Raw genomic sequence first — 22,575 nt, forward strand, 5'->3', positions numbered from 1 at the left:
CAAGTGTTTTATTGCTGAACTTTATCCTTCTTTTATATGTTAAAAAAAATATTTAAGTTCTAAATTTGTTTTCTGAGATTTCTTGTACATTTCTCTTAGGTGAAAGATGTCATGAAGGATATCATGTCAGACTTACAGCAGACCAACAGTGAGAAGATTCTCTTGAGCTGGGTCCGCCAGTCCACAAGGCCTTACAGTCAAGTCAATGTTTTGAATTTCACCACAAGCTGGACAGATGGACTTGCCTTTAATGCTGTACTTCACAGACACAAGTAAGTGAAAATTGTATCATGGCATCTAGATAAAGTGCGTTTATATATCCCGCTTAATGTAGACCATCTTGCATTTGAAATTGCAAAGCCCTTACCAAGTAAAAAAAAACCCAAAAAACATTTATGTGTATGATGGGATTGAATATTTAAGGAAACATGACTGGAGACAAGGTATTAATAGTAGCATTATAAAGATGTACAAGTTAAAATAAGATCAGTAAGTTCTTGGACTTTCTTTCTTCTTGTATGTTACACGTCCAAGGAAAATTTCATGTCTGCCGTTTTGAGATTGTTTGCCAGTTAACTACTCCCTGCATAAAATTCATCATCCCCAACAGCATTTCCAGAACACTGTGCCTCGCACAAATGCATGTAAAATATGACTATAGAATGAAGGACTGAAAATGGTTGTAGGGAAAATTTGTGAGAACAGTGGCTGAGATCATAGGATCACACCTTTTACCTCTAGCACTGTGTTCTTCCCGCTTCACTGGCTGTTCTTAACAATTGGATTATATCTGAGCAGATTGGATCATCTGATCTAGTGTCTGCACTCAACTTGGACTTTTGTCTTGTAAGTTAAGAAAGTTTTTCTCTGTTTCTTTAGCTAGGTGCTCATCTTTGAATTGTAATGTTTTATAATGCTGCCCTCCCACTTTTGTCACAGTCACATTTATGATTGCTTTGCACATCATCTTGACATAAACCAAGGAAAGGGAATGTAAATAAATTCAACTAAACTAAATTATGAGGGCAAAAAAAGAAATTCAGGAGACCTATACATGAATCGAAGTGGAAACAAGAGCCAAGAAACAAGCTGCTATTAATGGAGTTTACCTGGTACTGTTAGTTTAAGGACTTGCTTGATTTTATAAGAGGATGGGAGGAAAAACACAGATTCTGTACATATCAGAAATGCACTCAGAGGATAATTTTGTTAGGTCATCTTATAGGCACCTATGGGGCTCATTTTCAAATGAGAAAGTCATCTAAAAAGTGGCATAAAGCAACATTTAGATGTTTTTCTTACCAAAACTCCCAAATTGGTATTTTCAAAACCTATTTTTCAGATGTTTTTCTATGCTGTTTGTCTCCAGTGCGTCCAAATCTCAAGGGAGCATGTTAAGGGTGGGATTTGGGCACTCCTAAGACTTGGATGTTTTTCTGTCATAATGGAAAAAAAACAAAACCGTCCTGGACTAAAACTAAGACGTTTTGAGCTAGACCTGCTTTTAGAAAGAATAAAGAACAAAACGGTACCCTAAATGACCAGATGACCACGGGAGGGAAGCAGTGATGGCCTTCTTTTACTCCCCCGGTGATCACTGATCCCCTCACACCCCAAAAAATGTGATTAAAAACATTACTTGCCAGCCTCAGATGTTATACTTGGATCCTTCAGAGCAGCATGCGGGTCCCTGGAGTAGTTTAGTGGTGGGTGAAGTGCACTGTAGATAGGTGGACTCAAGCCCATACCTCCCCTACCTGTTACACTTGTGGTGGAAAATGTAAGCCCTCCCAAACTCGCCCAAATCCTACTGTACCCACATATAGGATCCCCTTTCACCCATATGGGCTAATGTAGTGGTGTACAACAGTGGCGTAGCTACGTGGGGCCTGAGGGGGCCTGGGCCCCCGCAGATTCGCCCCTGGCCCCCTGCCGACGACCCCCCTCCCGCCACCAACCCTCCCCCGCCATCGCCGCCCACCCCGCCACCGCATGATTTACCTTGTTTGCTGGCGGGGATCCCGAAACCCCGCCAGCCAAGAGTGTTCTTCAGCGCCGGAGTTAGTAGACTCCGGCGCCTTCATAAAAGGAAGTTCGTCTGAAGGATCAGCTGTTTTTGACGCCTTACGTCCTGCACCGTGCATGTAGCCCCCTGCAGGACGTAAATGCGTCAAAACCAGCTGATCCTTCAGACTAACTTCCCTGAATGAAGGCGCCGGAGTCTACTAACTCCGGCGCTGAAGAACATTCTTGGCTGGCGGGGTTTGGGCATCCCCACCAGCAAACAAGGTACTTCATGGGGTGGGCGGCGACGGTGGGGGAGGGTTGGTAGCGGGAGGGGGGTTTAAGAGTGTCGGCGCCATCGAGCGGGGGAAGGGGGGGTCGCCAGAGGGGGGGAGGTGGCTTAACAGTGCCCCCCCACCTCGGGCTCTGCCCCCCCCTCCTTGCAAGGTCTGACTACATCCCTGGTGTACAATTGTGGTCAGTGGGTTTTGGGGGTTCAGCAGACACGATAAGGGAGCAATGGTGGGTTGTGTACCTGGAAGCATTTATTTGAAGTCCACTGCAGTGCTCCCTAGGGTTGTCTGGGGGACCAGTCTACTAAAAATGCTGGCCCCTCCTACATATCAATGGCTTTATTTTCTACATTTTTCATGAACTTTTTTTTCCGAAAATGTTAAAGTACAAAGCACAAAACCTTGTTTGAAATGGTATTTTTGGAAAAGAAAAACAGACATTTTCCTTTTTTCAAAAATGGCCTCCTTTGCTTTTCAGATTTTGGACGTTGTGTGCAAAACGTCCAAAATCGGACTTAGATGTCATAATGAAAATGCCCCTCTGTGTGTCTTTGTAAACTGTTAGGGGAAAACCAGCAGAACTAGTGGCTAGATTGAAGCTGTGGACATTTAGGCTTGCTTGGAAGCAGGCACAAACGTTAGATTGTAAAATACATGAGTATTTTATAAAGAATAGGTTTAAATATCAACTCTGCCTTAGAACACATCCACACTCAAGCTGCTTAAAAGTACATACCTTCTTGGCATTGAATACACTTTTACCATGTAACCTCGTGCGATTGTATTAAAGCTCACTTAAACACTAATAAAATGGTCTTTATCTGCAGAAACATCTCTTATAAAATTACCCTCTTAGTGGCTTCTTTCCTGTTTACACTTAAGCACTTCAGTCACTACAGGACATTGTGGTTTTGAGATGCCTTCCCATGGCAGTCATTGTTTTGAAAGCTCTGACTGCTACAGGCTGAATTAGGCCTGGATATTCAGGACCAGCACCCAGATTATGCCTGACTCCAAACATCCTGGACCTTTCGCAGCTGGTGGAAATTTTCTGGCTCCAGCTGATATTCACTGCTGCTACCTAAATAAGTATGAGGGCAAGTTAGGACTCCTGTTTCTGTGATTCTACTTGCCTAGATAGTTATCCAGGCCCTGGTGGTGATATCAGTGGTGCTCAAATAACTTCCAGGTCTGCCCCACTCCATTAAAATGGAGAGTGTCGAGGTGGTCAGCTGGTATTCAGCAGCATTAAGTGACTCTGAATAATAAGCACCTGGCCTGAACAGAGCAATTGACCTATAAGTGCATTCACTCTGCAGCTCCTCAGTACCTCTCCACTCTCATTTCTCCCTACATTCCTCCCCGGGAACTCAGTTCACTGGGTAAATCTCTCGTATCTGCACCCTTCTCCTCCACTGCTAACTCCAGACTCCGTTCCTTTTTTCTTGCTGCACCATATGCCTAGAATAGACTTCCTGAGCTAGTACGTCAAGCTCCATCTCTGGCTGTCTTCAAATCTAAGCTAAAAGCCCACCTTTTTGATGCTGCTTTTAACTCCTAACTCTTTTTCACTTGTTCAGAACCCTTATTTTATCATCCTCACTTTAATATTCCCTTATCTCTTATTTGTCCTGTTTGTCTGTCCTAATTAGATAGTAAGCTCTGTCGAACAGGGACTGTCTCTTCATGTTCAAGTGTACAGCGCTGCGTAAGTCTAGTAGCACTTTAGAAATGATAAGTAGTAGTAATTTAACTGGGTAGGAACCTTTAGTACCTGGTTAAATTGCTCATCGTATTGACCCCCTTCTCTAAGTACTTTTCTTAAGTAGCAGAAATATTCATTCTTCACCTTGAGAGTCCCAGGAGTTAAAGTTATTGCATGTGTAAATAATATGAACATGTTGAAGTCTTGTTCAGGTGATAAAATTAGATGGGGGGGGGGGGGGGGGGTCAAAGGACTTGGCAGGTGAAGCAGTTGTGAGATGAAGAGGGAAGGTGTTATGTTTGAGCAACTTTGGTAAAACTATAATTTAAGTAGGATGGAACATTTTGCTTATATTCAGATAACACATCCCCCTGATTCTATAAAGGTCACCCAAAATCGTGCTTCTCCTGATTTGCAATTGTAATTTAATAGAATAATGAGCCAATTAGTGCAAAGAATTGGCTTTTAAACAAAGTTATTGGCAATAATTAGATTTAATGGGGACCAATGCACGTAAAGTTAGATGCGGGATCTGCACTTAAAATTTACGAGCAGCCCAAAAAAGGGGGCACAGAAATGTGAGGGTCATAGGCGTTTCAGGGTGTATTTGGGACGTGGTTTTGAGTTACGTGTGTAATTGTAGAATAATGGCACTCCATGCAAATGTCTCAATTAATGCACAACCTGTCCACTTAAGTGTTAATTCTATAAACCGTGCTGAATTTTAGCTTATAGAATACCTCTTGCACTGTAATGGAGGATATGAATGAACATAGAGAAACCTTTTTTGTTGGTTGTGGACAGAAGACCCTGGGATCTTTCTGTTGTATAAAATTTTTGAGAGCAGATTTGTTTTCTGTAGATTTTATCAAATGGTTGTGGGATTGGTGGTCTAGAGACCTAGGGGTAGATATTTCTTCTTTGCAGAAAGAGCTATTTACACTGCCAGTGAAAAGCATTAATGCAGAGCTTAAGGAAGAGAATTACAAATTTATTTTTTGAGCCTGTATATCACCACATCTTTGTTAATTAAGTGTGGGGCAATGCAGGTTTCCCTGGCTCACGTGTTTTGTCATATTCAGTTATTCTGTAGTTCTGTGGGGAGTATCTCAACATATCTTCCAAATTTGGCATTTGTGCCTCTCATCTCTCTCAACTGTTTGCTGATTTTTCAGTCCTGGAGAATGTAGCTAGAGTTGAGAAAAATGATTGTATTATGTTTATTTTAGCACCCCACCCCATGTTATTACTCAGTGGCATAATCTTGTGTATACATTAATTTTATTGGAGTGATATAGGGTAGATTGGAAACAGTAGCAGAGATGGATGTGCTTTCAAAAGTGTGATTAGCCATGCCTCATAGAGCATGAAGATAAATCCTGAATGATTAAGAAATTACAAAAACAACCCAAGAGAAGAACTGTAAGTGTTTGAAAATAAAGAACTTCTTAATATCAGTTTGAAATGTGACGGTGAATGGAAGCCCATAAAAGGATTAAGTAAAAAAAAATCCAGCTATGAATTTGAGTGGTACATGACAGACCTCATAGATCTACCAACCAGAAACAGAATCGGATCATCACGATCATACCTAAACTTACATTACCCAACTTGCAAAGGACTTAAATACAAAATAACTTACGCATCCAGCTTCTCCTACATAAGCGCACAACTATGGAATGGACTCCCAAAAGTTGTGAAAATAATCCATGACCATCTAAACTTCAGGAAATCACTAAAAACCACCCTCTTCAAAAAGGCTTACCCCACCGATCCAACGTAAATCCCCACACCCAGCAACACAACATAACCAATGATTGTACTGGACAATATACAATCTTCATTCCCTTTGACCCTATGGTGCCTGATACACACCTACCTCACTCGACCATAATATAACTTTGTATTTATCAACCGGGACGCCTTACGGTACTATGTAAGCCACATTGAACCTGCAAATAGGTGGGAAAATGTGGGGTACAAATGTATTTGTTATGTTTAATGTTGATAGATAGGGGTATAAGGTTAGTAGTGCACATACATCACTAAGCTGAGCCAGGTCCTGATAATCACACAGAATCAAAAGAACTTCCAGTGCTTCACATCTACCATAACTATCTGGCACAACTTTTTATTATATCTTTGACTGTACACACATATGCTTATCTCTTCAGACAGGCAAACTTCTAAAAGCTTGTATCTGTGCTAGAGCACTGCTTTCCTCTTAATGTTATCATCTAGGAGTATTTAGATAAACTTGCTTGGAGTAAGCCGTTCATTTATTTCCCTTTATAAAGATGGTGTCTAGATAGTGAGGCCACGTGCCATTCTGTGTTGACTTGATGTTAAATGCCTCTTGAAAAATAAATCTCAGCTATTCAACACAATACTCAACTGTAAGTTAAAATTAATGAAGTACACAGCTAATATTGATTCTTCTATTTTTAAGTACTGCAGACTAATCTGGGTGTTCTGAAATCATTGTGTCTTCTCTTTTCAGGCCTGAGCTCTTCAGTTGGGAGAAAGTTGTCAGAATGAGCCCAATTGAGAGATTAGAGCATGCTTTTACTGTAGCCAAAAATCATCTGGGGATAGAGAAGCTGCTGGATCCTGAAGGTACTGCTGCTCATTTCTTTGGATTTAGTATGTTGTTGTTTTCATATAATAAAACCTCTCCCATGATATTTCTGAAGGTTTTATTGAAGAAGACAGGTATTGAGCGTTTAAAAAGTTCTCTTGCATACAGTCTATTCCCTCTGTGCTCAGTCTTTAGTCCTTTCTCGTCTCTCCCACTCAATCTCACTTTTCCTGCAGTATTTCAACCTCCGCCCTTGGCCTCTCTATCCCCTACCCTCATCAGCTGGTCTGTGCCTTAAATTTGTACCTATCACAGCAGAATGGGTCAACTGTGCCCCACATCTCTCCTTTCCTCGGTTCCATATCTCAACAGTTAGTCTCTTCAGACCTCTTTCCCCTCTTAGCCTCAGCAGGCCCACTCCCAGCTTCAGTTCTTTTCTGTGGTAGGGGGAAGCTTCCCTCAACTGAAAGACGAACAGTTTGGGCTTTGGTCCACTAGTTGGCAGCATGATTGCCTAGGTGCTTGGTCAGCTTCATGGCTTCATGCTACTTTTATGGGAGGGAATAGGACTTCATATACCGCCTTTCTGTGATTTTTGCAACTACATTCAAAGCAGTTTACATAATATATACAGCTACTTATTTGTATCTGTGGCAATGGATGGATAAGTGACTTGCCCAGAGTCACAAGGAGCTGCAGTGGGAATCAAACCCAGTTCCTCAGGATCAAAGCCTGCTGCACATGGGAGATTTGACAGGTATTGGCTTCTATTCTAAAGGACTGGAACTTTCTCCCTGACTTGGAAGCTTTGCAGTTCTGCTTGAAACCACAACATTTCAGTTTAGGCCAGAGTTCTCTTTTCAAAGCCACAATGCAGCATTCTTCCTTAACCTAAAAAGCCACTCTTCCCCTCTCCAGCTGTTATCGTTTTAGCTGTTTCATTTAATTTAATCCCTTTGGGGAAGCTGTTTGACATGCTTTGAAGTTGCAGTTATAATCATAAATGAACACGTAATGATGGTGAGACTTGGCCTCCTCAGGGTTAAAAACTTTAGCCTGTGAGATAAACACTTCCTGAGTTCAGGTTTCTGTCTCAAGTGTCCTAACAATTGTGCCCCACCACATAGTGACATGGTAGTGAAAGACTTAGTATATGAATAATGGAGTTATTGTAGTTCATTATCTGCCGGAAAAGAGGTTTGGCTGAGCATACTTCCCCTCCCCCCTTTTTAGATATGAAGAATTCATTGTACAGTGGCTGCCTGTGCTCAGTAGTTTATCATAATACCGACTCATATAGTACTGTTGAGAAGTGGTGGTTCCTGTTTTTACCTTCTGAAATATTTTATCAGTTTAAAAATATGTTCTCCTTAGTATAGATGGCAGAATGGGGGTGGACCCTTAGGGCCATGGCTCAACCCGTGTTTTGTCCAACACAACATTAGCAACTGGAGAGCTTGGGGGCAGAGCCAGAGATGTGTTTAGTTGAGAAGCAGGGGCAGTGGAACACCTTTTTGGTTAGAGGAGCCAAACGGATTAGGCTGTTCTGCTGCTATTCATAGGTGGACTGAACTTCACATGAAACAGGATCTGATTGGGTCATGTAGCATGTGATGTCCTGTATGATCAATTGAATCCAAGCATGGCAAGCTGATTTGTGAATGTCTTACTAATGTTACTGCTTATAGGACAGTAATTCGTATTTGTGGCTAACGTCACTACTCTTAAAACAGTAATTCCTATTGGTGGTATATCAATAAATAAACTTGGAAACTCAGAACTGTAAATGAACAGTTTAAGGTTTTTAAAATGTCCCTAATTCATTATTTTTCTATTGATAAAGAATGGATATTATAATTTATCGTGTGTGTGCATTTCAAATATTGCACAGTACATGCAGGATTAATCTTTATGTCCCGTGTTATGCTTAGATGTTGCTGTTCAACTTCCTGACAAAAAATCCATCATCATGTACTTAACGTCCTTGTTTGAGGTGCTCCCCCAAGAAGTCACTATGGATGACATCCGTGAGGTGGAGACCCTTCCAAAGAGATACAAAGGCCAATGTGAGGAAGGGGCATTCATCAGGCATCAGGTATGTGAATGAGTGGATGGGGGCGCTCTCCTGCTTTGTAGAATGATATCTTGGCTGTCCTCTGACTAGCTCCGTTTAACATACCCTAAGGTAGTGATGGCGAACCTATGGCACGCGTGCCAGAGAGGGCACGCAGAGCCCTCTCTGTTGGCACACGCGCCCAGCCACTTTCCCCATCCTTCTAGAAAAAGAAAAAAAAAAACCCAAGCAATCGCGGCACCGCGCGCAGTCTAGTTCTCGCCCCCCGCTCCCCCGGAATTTAAAACTCGTACCTGTCCTGCTCGGGGTTAAGGTGGCGTCGGCAGCGACAGCACCAGTGAAAAGCGTGCTAGCTCGGCGCGCCTTCAGCTTCCCTTCTGTCTCTCAAGCTCTGGTTCCGCCCTTGAGCTCGAGAGACAGAAGGGAAGCTGAAGGCGCGCCGAGCTAGCACGCTTTTCACTGGTGCTGTCGCTGCCTTAACCCCCGAGCAGGACAGTTACGAGTTTTAAATTTCGGGGGAGCGGGGGGCGGGAACTGGATGGCGCGCGGTGCTGCGATTGCTTGTTTTTTTTTTCTTTTTCTATCACGAAGGATGAAGGGGAAGTGGCTGGGGGCGGGCGGGCGACCTGGTGCTCGGTGGGTGGGTGGGAGGGAGGGAGGAAGGCCTGATGCTGGGTGGGAGGGAGGCTGGGAGGCCTGGTGCCTGCTTGATGGTGGGAGGGAGGGGTGCCTGCTTGATGGCGGGTGGGTGGGAGGAAGGCCTGATGCTGGGTGGGAGGGAGGCCGGGAGGCCTGGTGCCTGCTTGATGGTGGGAGGGAGGGGTGCCTGCTTGATGGTGGGTGGGAGGGAGGAAGGCCTGATGCTGGGTGGGAGGGAGGCCGGGCGGCCTGGTGCCTGCTTGATGGTGGGAGGGAGAGGTGCCTGCTTGATGGTGGGAGGGAGGGAGGCCTGGTGCTGGGTAGGAGGCCTGGTGCTGGGTGCCTGATGGGTGGGTGGCCGGGAGGGAGGGGTGCCTGGTGCTGGGTGGGTGGGAGGGAGGGATGCCTGGTGCTGGGTTCTGCTGGGTGCTGGGTGGGAAGGATGGAGGGATGCCTGAGGCTGGGTGGGAGGGAGGGAGGGAGGGAGGCCTGGTGCTGGGTGCTGGGTGGTGCTCGGTGGGAGGGAGGGAGAGCAGGGGGGAGATGAGGGTGGCTGGAGGGGAGAGGAGGGTGGCTGGAGGGGAGAGGAGAGGGGAGAGAAGGGTTGCTGGACATGGATGCAGGGCAAGAAATGAAGAAGAAAGGAGGAAAGTAAAGAAATAAATGGAAAGGAAGCCCTGGAAACGGAGTTAAGAGAACAGATAGAGAGCAGCAGAATCAGCGACTAGGACCAATATGGATAGAAAAACAAAATCACCAGACAACAAAGGTAGAAAAAATCATTTTATTTTCATTTTAGTGTTTGGAATATGTCCAATTTGAGAATTTACATCTGCTGTCTTATTTTGCACTGGGTATACTGGAGCTGTAACAGCTTACAGAAATGATTTATAATGAAAGAAAATCATGTTATTTTTTTCTCCTATACTAGTATAATATTTTCAATGATGTTTGTTTATATGTGCCATGGCTGGTGTAAGGGGTGTGGCTATCATAGGGGTGGAGTCATATGTGGTGACCCCGCCCATAATGAGTACCAACACTTTGCGATAAATAATTAGATTTTGGGTTGCTGTTTGGGCACTCGGTCTCTGAAAGGTTCGCCATCACTGCCTAAAGTATGAGGTCCTTTTCTATAGGATGTGCTGTCACTCTTGTTTTTATTTTAAAGTAGCATACTGGTTTAGTAGAACCTAATATATTCTGGACATAGGATAAAGCTACAAGGATCCATTTACTGAGCGCTATGAATCCAACATGTGAACAAACGATCCAAATGGCATCTTTAATAAATGTATTTGTAGAACAATAGCAATCTCTGTACCTTTTCTTTCATTTCTAAATGTGCAAATACTTAGTCCTTTTTTTTAACCACACCCCTTCAAAAAATAAAAGGTGAAAAAGAAAATCTTGGGGATCACCCAAAATTGAAAATACATTGGGGTTGTTATTTAGCATGAGTTAAGCTGGTACGAGTAGCTCCTACCAGCACTCAACCAGAAGCACCACTGATTATCAGGTCTGTCCATTTCGGCATTATCCGGCTAGTGCTGTAATGATTTGGTGGTAAAGCCAAGGCAGAGTTAGAAATTAATCTGGGCAAGTTGGGCTGGGTGAAAGCTGTCTTAACTTGCCCAGCTAGCTGTCCAGGTAATGTACTGAATCTCAGCAGTACCCAATTAACTTCCAGTGGCTGCTGATGGACCAGATACTCGGCACCGGTATCTGAGTGTGGCCCAGCGCTGGCGGCCAGCATATAATAGTGCTCACTGCTGTAGGCTGAACAATGACGGACTATTATTTTTAGGGGAAAAACTACTTGTTTCTAAAATTTTGGCAGGTCACTGTTTAATTAACAGTTAAACAAGCAGTTATAGTAGATTTGTGTCGGTTTTATGTAAGCTGTAGTCTGCCATTTTATGTTTTATCTATTTTTATTGGTGATTAAGACAAATACAACCTTGATCACTGATTCCTTACAACAAAGATCATCACTATCATCTTCTGTTTCTTTCCCCCCACCCCACCCCCTCTGTATTGCAGTTCAACAGTATAAGAGGTCTTCATACTTAATGACCTCGTACCCTTATTGAAACTCTTTGTTTAAATTTTCCTTTATTGGTGAATACAAGAGAGGACACTCTTCCCAAATAAAATACCCAAATATATATCAACTAACAAACGAACGTTATTAAATAACAATAATACATCCTGACAATCGCCAATCAAGAGTAGATAAAACAATTGGTTACATAAATTTTTTATTATTTTTCTTGCTTTGCTTATCGATACTCTTGGTGCTCATATGCAGCTTAGATATCCAATATACGGTAACTTAACTCAAAACATACTGAAACCACGGGACCGCACTAGCATGCCTTAATGCCTTAGTCCTAAGCTGATTGGTTAAGATTCATTGGGACTGACACATAGAGCCAAATCAGTACTTTTTTTGTTCGTGGGAATTTTTTGATGTCCTGTACAGAAATAACCTTTGGAGCACCAAATGAAGTATGGGGAAAAGTGGCTTTATGAGGAAGAGAGGGGGGGAAGATGCTGGCAGACGCTGCCCATGGGACTGGGGGGAGAGTACGAGAGTTGAGGGAATGTGAAGAGGAATGGGAAGTGCTAAATTCAGCGTAAAAGATAGGGAAGGAAAGGGAGATGCTGGACCTGTGGGTGTATAAAGTAGGTCCAAAGAATGTTCATGCCTACATTTTATGCAATCCTAGTGTAGGTTTTGCGTGGAGCATGGGCAGTCAAAACATATACATGTGTTTTATAAAATATGGACAGAGGAGGGTTGGGTAGGGTTTATTTGTTTGTAACACCCTTGATGTTTTCAGTTCAGCACAGTCTGTTCAGTGTTAGAGATAATGTACAGTTGGATTATGACTGTGTGTTTTTGTTTGTATCTATTTAATAAACATGACTTAAATACAAAATGTGGTCATACTTCATGAAGGCAGTATAGAAAATGCTAATAAACCATGAGCCATGTGCATAAATTACAGTAACTCCTGAGCAGGTGTAAATTTACATGAGTGTGTTGCATGTTTCTGAGGTTATTTTATAAAGACACATAAGCGCTTTTGTTGTCTTTATACAATAGCCCAAAATAGGCCCCTACTTTGGACTTCCTATCTAGGGGGTCCTTTTACTAAGCAGTGTTAGGCACTGTATGTTAAAAAGGCCTGCCATGAGATGTGCTAAGCCATCCTGCAGTAGTGTGCCCATCACTGTGCACTAATCCCGCACTAAAAAAATAAGTTTTATTTTTTGGTGTGGGAAGCATCTATGGGCGGAGAGTAGGCATGCCCTGCGCTAATCGGCTAGCGTGGGTACATTATTACAAGCTGCCCAATTAGCGTGGGAGGTAAGGGCTTCTGTGGTAATGGCCATGCACTAATTGGGAAATTAGCACATGACTGTTACTGGAAGAGAGAAAATAGGCTGTTTTACCGCAGGCCACTTTTTAACATGGCTTAGTAAAAGGGCCTGACCTATTAAAAAAAAAATTACCATTAGTAATATTCAGCTGGTCACGGTCAGCATTTCTAAAAAAAATGCTGACCCTGGCTGGCTAAATTAGCCCTGGCTATGCAGTCCTGGGCCATGCCCAGCATCAGCATTGAATATCCAGGGTTAAGTGAAATTGCAAAGGCTGCATAAGATACTTATACAGGCCTTGGCAGAATATTGGCCAGGACCTGCATAAGTACAAAGTACTTCTCTCCCCCTCCCTGCCCCAATCCCGATCTAGATCTTCATCTCCGACCTCCTCCCACCCTCCAAGGTTGTCTTTTAAATCATTGTGGTGTAGCGGCAGCCTCAACCACCAATGAAGTGGACCTTTAAAAGGTGAAACAATTTTCATTGAAAATATGCAAATGCGCAGTGTTAAATTTTTCACCTTCTGATAGTCCACTATAAAACATTTTCAAAACTTATTTGTCATGGTGGTAATTTTATGGTATTTATTGGTTAGTTCATGTCACCAGCTGATTCCGTATCTTCCTTTCAGAGAAAACCTGCCTCTGATGTTTAATGATGCACTCCTTAAGCAGAAAGTTATGTGACAAATATCGTAACCCGTGTGCAAATTAATTACTGTACCAAAGAAGGAAATTAGCACTGTGAAATGTCACACACCTTGATTTTATGTTTAGAGCTCAGCCTCTGAGGAAGATCAAGGAAGCTCCAGAGCAGAAACTCCCAGCACTGTGACGGAGATGGAAATGGACCTGGACAGTTACCAGGTGGCATTAGAAGAGGTTCTTACGTGGTTACTTTCAGCTGAGGATATGCTTCGCGAGCAAGAGAACATAACTGATGATGTTGAGGAAGTCAAGGAGCTGTTTGCTACCCATGAGGTGTGTGCTTTCTCTGTTTGTTTTCCGTCAGTTTCTCTTGTTTTTCTTTCCGTTCAGTTGGAATCGGTGATGGCATCCTGATGCCAGAAGTTTTTGTTTGCCTTTGTTTCTATGGTCATTGCAGCAATGGTCCTAAGGCTAGAAACCATGCACACAGGGACAGACTAGCATTATATTGGTCTCTCAGCAATATGCATTTGTGGGCCCCTACCATGGAGTCCTGTTCACTCTATTTCTTCCTCCTTGCAGAGCCACATCCCTCCTCACCCTCGTCCCAGGTCCTCCATCCATGGTCTTTCTCCTCAGGCTATCCTCCCTTTGTGGCTCGGAGTAACCTAGTAATTGCAGTGGGCTGAGAATCAGGGAAGCCAGGATTCAAATTCCACTTCTCCCATTGATATTCATTATTTTGGGAACATCATTTTTAACCTCCTTTGCCTTAAGTGTAAGCTTACATTATATGCCCTCTGGGCATGGAGCTACCAACTGTACCTGAATTTGTAACTTGTCACGAGCTCATATTTGGAAAGGTGTGTCATTAAATCCAAATGCTTCCAGGCTGTGCCTACTGCTCCAGCCTGAGGATGTGCACTGATTTAATCCTCATACTCTCTTGCAATGTGCTGCTGGACTCAGGTCCAGCCCCTGCAGCTCCTCTGGGCTGTGCTGGATTCAGAAAGCCTGCTGAAATCCTGTAGAGCAGAAAATGGGAATAGATGATGTCTACTGCTAGAGAGGCTGAACATCAGTAGATTGACAGTTATATTGCTGATTTAAAGACTCTGCCAGCCACTATCCCTTAATTAAAATCACTGGGTGCCTACTGTACTCTGGCCCCAAGTTTCCCACATAGTTTACCCTTCTCATGTGAGGTCTGTAGGTCTTTTCTGCCCTTTGGGCCCTAGGAATGTGCTTTAGTTTTCCTATTCGTCGATTCTGCCTTGCATGCACCAGAGCTTTTTCTGGAGCCCTATATCTTGGGCTTGACATCAGGTCACCAAGGTGTGTTATCTTCCACAACCCCAGCTAACTCAGGATGTAGAAGGCCTGATTTGTGAATTGATCTGGGGAGAATCCGCAAGGCAACATATGGAAGTGCTTCCTGGAGTGCTGTGAGATTTGCAGTTTTGCTCGTTTTATACACTTCATTAACTGTGACACATTCCTGATTTCTGCTAACTGTAATTTTAAGCTAGACAACTGGAAACATCTGCCCCTTAGCTACTTGATTAACTAAAACTGAGAACATTTATCTAGAGTACGTCCAAAAACATTTTTAGCCTTTGATCCTTATACTGAGCACTTGTTCAGGGGACATGCTATATTAGGAGACACATGATGGTGTGATATCCTAAGTGAAGGTTGAGGGTGGGCCTGTGAAATAATACAGCTGGATAAAGGGATATAAATGAAAATAAGTGCTTAATTGAATCCTGAGACCTGTTTTGTCACAGGGCTAGGAACACAAGGAAAAACGCATCTGTAGTTCAATAAATACAGTCTAAAGCAGGCCTCTGGCTGGCAGGCCCAGAACACAGTCTGTGGCTGGTGGGGCTGCCACGCCCCAAACAGCCTGTATGTCCTTCTCGGTTCTTCTCCGAGTTATATGGAGCAAGGCTTGCAAGTCTCAAACAGGAAACAAAAGTGGCTTACCTGAGCCAGATCACAATCATTAAGCGTAAGTTCTAGTGGTGTATGCTGGGGCTTTGATTCTTCCTTCATTGGGCCTCTCTAACCTTAGTCTGGCTCTCTTTTATATTTCCTGGTTCCGACTCCACCCTTCCTGGCTCACTTCCTTCTGGGGTGGGACTAGTGTTATTAAGGTGGTTCAGGCTATCTGAGGGACTATTCTTGAGGGTGAGGGGCAGTGTTCTATAAACCTCCTTACAGATGGGTTTTTCTCAAATACGTTATGTTAAATGTGCAGAGCATGTCCAACTTGAGCTGAGCTGGGACCTTCCTGTTTGAGTTTGACTAACTGGTTTGCCCATCCATAGTCTGAGGCACAAGCCTCTGATATCTCTTCCTCTCAGATTCAAGTGCTAACATAGTCTATGCAGATTTCATCTTCCGGAATTAGGAATTGTCTGCAAATCTATTTAGGAGCATAAAATAACACCGTTACTTTATTTGTGGGTCAGTATTTAAACAGCATGATCAGCATTTATTGAAACGCTGCTGTGTTTGTTTAAAACATAATAAATGTATATTCAGCGCCGCTATCTAGTTAGCGAGTGGCACTGAATATCCATGGGGAGTGGTGACTGCTACCGGCTCTATGGATGACAGTAATGTGGCAGTTTAGATTAGGAAAGTTTTTAGGCTCTAACATTTATATAATTTCCTGACTTGTCTCAGGGGATACACAAGCATAGGAAAGAATTCTTGGCTCCAAGGCCTAGGGTGCAGCATTTATTTTGAAATTTCCTGTTAAATGTTGTATTACATATTAAGCTAAGAATGTTTTTTTTTTTTTAGCCTAGCCAACTGAGTGACTTTGTTGTAGCTAGGAAAGGAATTGGTGTGCTAGTGGGCTTGGATGTACCACTTTAGATTAGGACAGACTTTTAGCTATCCTGAGTTAAAACACGTAACTGAATGTATACCGGATGAATATTGCCATCCTCACTCTGCCCTGGCATTATCTATATAGGACTAAATTCTATATATGGTGCCTGAAAAATTGACACCAAAAATATTTCTGCCTAGCGGCCATGTCTGCAACTAATCTCGGCATGTCTATTGGTGTAAATACCGGCACCTAAGTTAAGTGCAGAGCAGGTGTATTCTATAACCCAGCGTGTAGATTTTTGAACACCCACAGCCAGCCCATTCCATGCTCATGGCTATGCCAACTTTTTGGCAACATGCATTACAAATTCGTCTATCACTTTATGGAATACACCTAGCAAATTGTGCACATAAATTGTAATTAATGTCAATAATTGCTTAAGTGGTAATAATCGGTGTTGATTGGCTTGTTAAGTAATTAAATTGTGTGCACAAATCCAGAATATGACCTGATTTTGGTCTTGCTATATGGAATTAGGGGATAGTGCTGGGGTGGTTTTGTAGGAATTTTCCGCAGCACTGTCTCTACAGGGGGCAGTTCCATATAGTGATGTAGCCAGAAGGCAATTTTTGGATGGGACAACAGATTGGATGGGTGTGCACTAGAGAAACACCTGCCACCTGATGCACCCATGCCCTTCCCCTGCCCCCTACCCCTACCGCACACCTACCCCACTCCTAATAAGTTCAATAAGGGTAGCAGTGCTGGCTTCAGTGGCTGCAGGCCACATTGAGGGCTAGGGGAAGTACAGGAGGGTGCAGTCTTCATCTTCCATTGAGCCACAGTTCTCCAACACACATATGCTTCGCCCAAATATTCTGAATCCACAGAACCCCCTGGCCCTCCACCAACCGTGGATACAGAGCAGAATTGGACATTTCCCTATAAAACTCACCATATGAAAATGTTTGTTTCTAGTGTTATCTCAGTAACGAGGCATATTGTATAGTACAAAAATCTATCAAACAAAAAGTCACTTAGAACCTAGAGCAAATCTATCATGCCAGCACAAACATCCAAAACCAAGGATCCTACCTGTGATATTTTAGGGCCCCAAATATTTCAGTGGGACTCTAAAATATCAATGCATCTATTGAGAACACTGACCAAGCCACATTACTACAGATACTACATAGAAAATTCATGCAAACAGTACTTTGGTCACACACACAGAACAGAAATGGCAAATACAGAATAAGTGACCACAAATCATAAATTAAATTGAAATCCCAATAGGCCAGACCTTGCATGTAGTAAAGCACCAGAGAAATAGATTCATTTTCTCTTACACTGTGCAAAATATAATGATAGCAAATGCCACAGATAGAAGTAACATAGTAAATGATGGCAGATAAAGACCTGAACGGTCCATCCAGTCTGCCCAACAAGATAAACTCATTTTACATGGTATGTGTTACTTTATATGTATACCTGAGTTTGATTTGACCTTGCATTTCTCAGGGCACAGACCGTAAAAGTCTGCTCAGCACTGTTCTTGTACTAAAAGTTCTGAAGCTGGCAGGATGTACTTTTCAAATCTGACGCATTCTAATCACAAAATGGAAAAATAGAATTATTTTTCTACCTTTTGTTGTCTGGTCAATTTATTTTTCAAATCATGTTGGCCCCAGGCTCTGGTTTCTGCTTCTCTCTGTCTTCTCTTGGACAAGCAGTCTCATGTCCATTTGACATTTCTACTGTCTCCATGTCCACTATCCATCTTCTTCCATCTCTGTTCCTCTATCTCCCTTTTTCTGTGTCCCTATATTTCCCTGCCCAATTTATTCTCTTTATTCCTCCCCCATGACAATATACTCTGTCCTCTCTAACCCTATCCCATCCATCTTCTCTCCCTTTGCCCCCCCCCCCCTTCAACATCTGGTTGCTTGCTTGATTGCCTGCCTGCCCACTTGCTTGATTGCCTGCCTGCCCACCCTCACTCTCGCTGTGAGGTCTAGCATCTCTGTATCCCTTCCCTCCCTTCCCCCTTTGTTCTGTTCCAGGAGCTCTCTCCCTTCCCTCCATCCCTCTCCTCCTTTTCCTCCCACATCTAGCAGCTCTCTCTCTCTTCCCTCCAGCCCCTTCTCCTCTTCCTCCCACATCCATCAATTCTCTCCCTCCCTCCAGCCCCTTCTCTTCTTTTTCCCACGTCCAGCACCTCTCTGCCTTCAATCCAGCCCCCTCCTCCTCTTCCTCCCACGTCCAGCACCTCTCTGCCTTCAATCCAGCCCCCTCCTCCTCTTCCTCCCACGTCCAGCACCTCTCTCCTTACAATCCAGCCCCCTCCTCCTCTTCCTCCCACGTCCAGCCCCTCTCTCCTTACAATCCAGCCCCCTCCTCCTCTTCCTCCCACGTCCAGCCCCTCTCTCCCTTCAATCCAGCCCCCTTCTCCTCTTCCTTCCACGTCCAGCCCCTCTCTCCCTTCAATCCAGCCCCCTTCTCCTCTTCCTTCCATGTCCAGCACCTCTCTCCCTTCAATCCAGCCCCCTCCTCCTCTTCCTCTCACATCCAGCAGCTCTCTCCCTTTCCCCCAGCCCTCTCCTCCTCTTCCTCCCACATCCAGCAGTTCTCTCCCTTCCCTCCAGCCCCCGCTTCCTCCTCTTCCTCCCACATCCAACAGCTCTCTCCTTTTCCTCCAACCCTTTGCTGACTTTCCTCCCACAGATCCAGCCGTCCCAAATCATTGCCTCTTCCTGCCTGACCACCCCGCCGCTGCCGCGGTGCATGCTGCACAACTCCAACTTTCATTTTCGGCTGTCGCTAACAACGATTCACACAGGCACTTCAGGGCCTTCCCTCTGCCACGTCCGACCCTTTCTGATGAAACTTCCTGTTTATGCAAACGCTGAGGGAAGGCCCTGGAGTGCCTGTGCGAATCACTGACTGCAATGACCCAAAAATGAAAGCTACAGGCATTGCGGCAGGGTGGGGGGGGGGGGGGGGAGCAGGAAGAGGCAACAATCCTGGATGGCCGGTCCTGTGGGAGGGAAGGCAGCAAGGGATGTTAGAATGGGGGTAGTTAGGGTGGTCGTCGGGCAAAAGTGGGTGGGACAGTACCAGGGAGGGACTCCCACTTGCGTACATAACTTGGAAGTTACACATGTACCTCCAATGCATAGGTGCGACTATTTACAGCTGTTCTGTGGCTACCGTACATGCGTGTGTCTAAAGATTGCATGTGTATATACCCAGTTACGCTAGTATATTATAAAGGAAAGTAGGTGCCCTGTTGACAGAATCACCCTGATATTACTACTGAAAATTCACAGATTGGGCTTTATAGTTTTATCAGCTTCAGCTAAATATTAATCCCTTTTGAGTATAAATCTGTTGTTTTGCTTGATTATCCACCATCCACTTTTGATGTAGTGAACATCACATATAAAAACATTTATTGGTCAATATTCAGCCAGTGGTGGTCATTGGTTTTTTTTAACAATGACCACCATGGCCTGAATTAGCTGCCGGCACTGAATATCAGGCCCTCTCCGAATACCAGCACTGAATGCCTGTGCTGTGGCTGATTTCTGCCTACGGCCAGAATTCAGGCGGGCAGGTGTGATATTCACTTGCTACCCGGTTAGGGACCCTCAAGAAGGCACACTCCAGCAATTGCCTTTATATGGCTGCCATTTTTCCTGCAGAGCTGACCAGGGGCATGATCGAGTGGGATCACCAGCTGCCTTAAGGTAGGCCTTCTTGTGGGTGAGGATTTGATGGGGGAGGGAAGGAGAGGAGAATATAGGCAGTTGTATGTGCCAGTCAGTATCCAGTGCCAGCACCTGCACAGCTAAGTGACCAAAGTTAGGACAGCCTTTTGTGTGATCCTAGCTAGTTGCTTAGGTATGTGGGCCTTGGCAGTGAATATCACTGGCACCTTCATAAGTCCCAACTCTTCCCCAGCAGCACCCCCTGCACTGCCCCTCAATTACCCAGTCTGCTGAATATTGACGGACTGTGAGCTTAGCAAGATTTAAATAGGCAGCAGCCTTTTGAGTATTGAGCCCTCAGTATTTTGTGCAGTCAGCGGTGAGTTCTTGCACACATTAACATTTTATATTGTTTCTTGTTAAATCATTGGGTGCTGGTGAGGCATCTACCATTCAGTTGTGTTCAGAGAATTCAGAACCAATTGCTCGTTCTTAGTGCCAGTTTTTTTCTGCAGGATAGCTTGCAAAACCTGCTGAAATATAATTCATAAGCCTCCAGAGGCGTTTTCTAGCTCACATGTGAATGATTGTCTTGTCCTAGGGATTCATGATGGAACTGACCGCACATCAGAGCAGTGTCGGGAATGTACTGCAGGCTGGCAACCAGTTGATAGCCCAGGGTAGTCTGTCGATTGAAGAGGAGGCGGAGATTCAGGAGCAGATGTCACTGCTGAACGCTCGATGGGAGACACTGCGTGTGAACAGCATGGATCGACAATCCAGGTGAAGTACATGAAATGACCAAGGGATTTGTTTTCATTGGTTCCAGTCCAAACACCAAACACCGTATGCAGTACATTTGAGTGTTTGAATTAACATGCTGCTTAAATATATCTTAAGATGTAAAGGTCTTTCTATACAAACTACTCAGAGGCTAAGAAATATTTTTCAGAAGTCGTCTACTCAAAAGCTCCTGCCTCTTGAGTGGAGGAGTAGCCTAGTGGTTAGTGCAATGGTCTTTGATCCTGGTGAATTGGGTTCAGTTCCCAGTGCAGCTACTTGTGACTCTGGGCAAGTCACTTACCCTCCATTGCCCCAGGTACAAAATAAGTACCTGAATATACTATGTAAACTGCTTTGATTGTATCCACAGAAAGGTGGTATATCAAATCCCATCCCCTTTCCCTCAATGAAATGGTTAGTCTTTACGTGCTACCGGTCTCTGTTGCTTTTGCTTCCCTCACACCATTGTCTCAAGAGACTTATAATGTATAAGCGATAATCTAATAATTGTGCTCAGCAGAGCTCTACGTTTTCCTCACATATGGCAAACACTGGGTTCTTGCAGCTGGTTAAGGGTCACATTGCAAGGCACTCCCTCAATGTAATTTTCACATGAGATGAATCCTTTATCAAGGGTAAATCCTTTGTTAAACTTCCCTTTCCTGGTATGATCACTTTTTGGTCTGTTTTAATTTAGGTTTTACTTTTTCTTGGACATGTCAGGGTCGATATTCAACGTGATTTTAATGGCTAGGAGAGGCTCCTGGACGTTTAAATTGCTTGTGTGGGGATTAACCGGGAATATACAGTGGCTCTTAACTGGATAGTGCTTCTGAATATACCCAGTTAGCACCTAAGCTGGAATTAGCTATTTGGGGTCGGTTTGGGGGCGGAGTCTGCACTTATCTGGTTAAGTGTCAATATTCAGCACCTAACCAGCATAAAACACAGTCCTAGCTTGAATCCGGTTTAACTTATCCAGTTAAGTGTTGAATACACTACTTAACCGGATAACCAGATATTTAGTGCTAGGATCCGGACATGGCCTGGCATTGATTTTCCAGGGATACAAAAAAAAAATGATTACTGTCACCAGCTGAATATTGACCCTCTTATTCTCAAAGCTGATATTTTAGGCCACTACACTACATAGAGGACTGTAATCCCTTTCCTGAAGATTTTTCAGACATGCCACTTGATGCTCAAGCATCAGTTTGGAAGTCTGTACTAAACAATGTAGTGGATAAATCTGCACCAGATAGATCCTGCACATATATTATGGTCAAGCATCATCCCTGGTTCCATCCAAAGTTTTGACTTTTCAAAAGAAAATCACCACGCAGAGTGAATGTAGAGAAAATGAAAGTCTGAAGAAACCCTACAGAAGAGTAGAGAACACAATGGATATACAAGACTACAACCGAGTAATGGGAGGAAAATGATTTATCATCATTCTCACCTCATTAGTATGTTTAAAACGCTTTGGCAGAGCTCAGCATTGTCCAGGTAATCAGAATGGAGATTCCCTGACAGCAGACTCTAAAGCACTCTTGGTTCACGCAACACTTGGTCATCCACAGTTTTGGTCCTTCCAGGCCTTCCACACTTCTGTCCAGATGCACTAGTGGAGCTGCCAAACATGGCTAGTGTGCCAGGGATTCCAACTAGCAAGTTTGCCACTTTCTGCTGTGCTCATGGAAAACATTCTGGCCACCATGAAGAAAATGTTTTTCCTCTGGATCCCATTCTGGCAAAACTACTTACGGACTGCTCTCTTACTCTCATTTCTTAGTGACACTTTCACAAAGTTTTCTTACCAGTATAGGGTTCCCACATACAGGAAAGAAGTAATAATTCATCTGCATCTTATATGCAGGGTAGCAGAATGTACTATACTAAGCAGT

At 43.8% G+C, this 22,575-nt stretch overlaps 1 protein-coding gene across 7 annotated transcripts in view; it reads left to right on the plus strand.

The window, feature by feature from the left end:
* Nucleotides 1-22,575, plus strand: part of LOC115465822 (utrophin-like) — a 1,296,369-nt gene that overhangs the window by 269,908 nt on the left and 1,003,886 nt on the right. For all 7 annotated transcript variants that reach the window (XM_030196568.1, XM_030196575.1, XM_030196573.1 and 4 more), the window contains 5 exons: nt 100-272; nt 6,503-6,618; nt 8,512-8,675; nt 13,463-13,666; nt 20,490-20,671. In XM_030196568.1, coding sequence (XP_030052428.1) covers nt 100-272; nt 6,503-6,618; nt 8,512-8,675; nt 13,463-13,666; nt 20,490-20,671 — 839 coding nt within the window. The remainder of the gene's footprint in view (nt 1-99; nt 273-6,502; nt 6,619-8,511; nt 8,676-13,462; nt 13,667-20,489; nt 20,672-22,575) is intronic.

Source organism: Microcaecilia unicolor, chromosome 3, assembly GCF_901765095.1.
Source record: "Microcaecilia unicolor chromosome 3, aMicUni1.1, whole genome shotgun sequence".
In the NCBI taxonomy this organism is placed as follows: domain Eukaryota; kingdom Metazoa; phylum Chordata; class Amphibia; order Gymnophiona; family Siphonopidae; genus Microcaecilia; species Microcaecilia unicolor.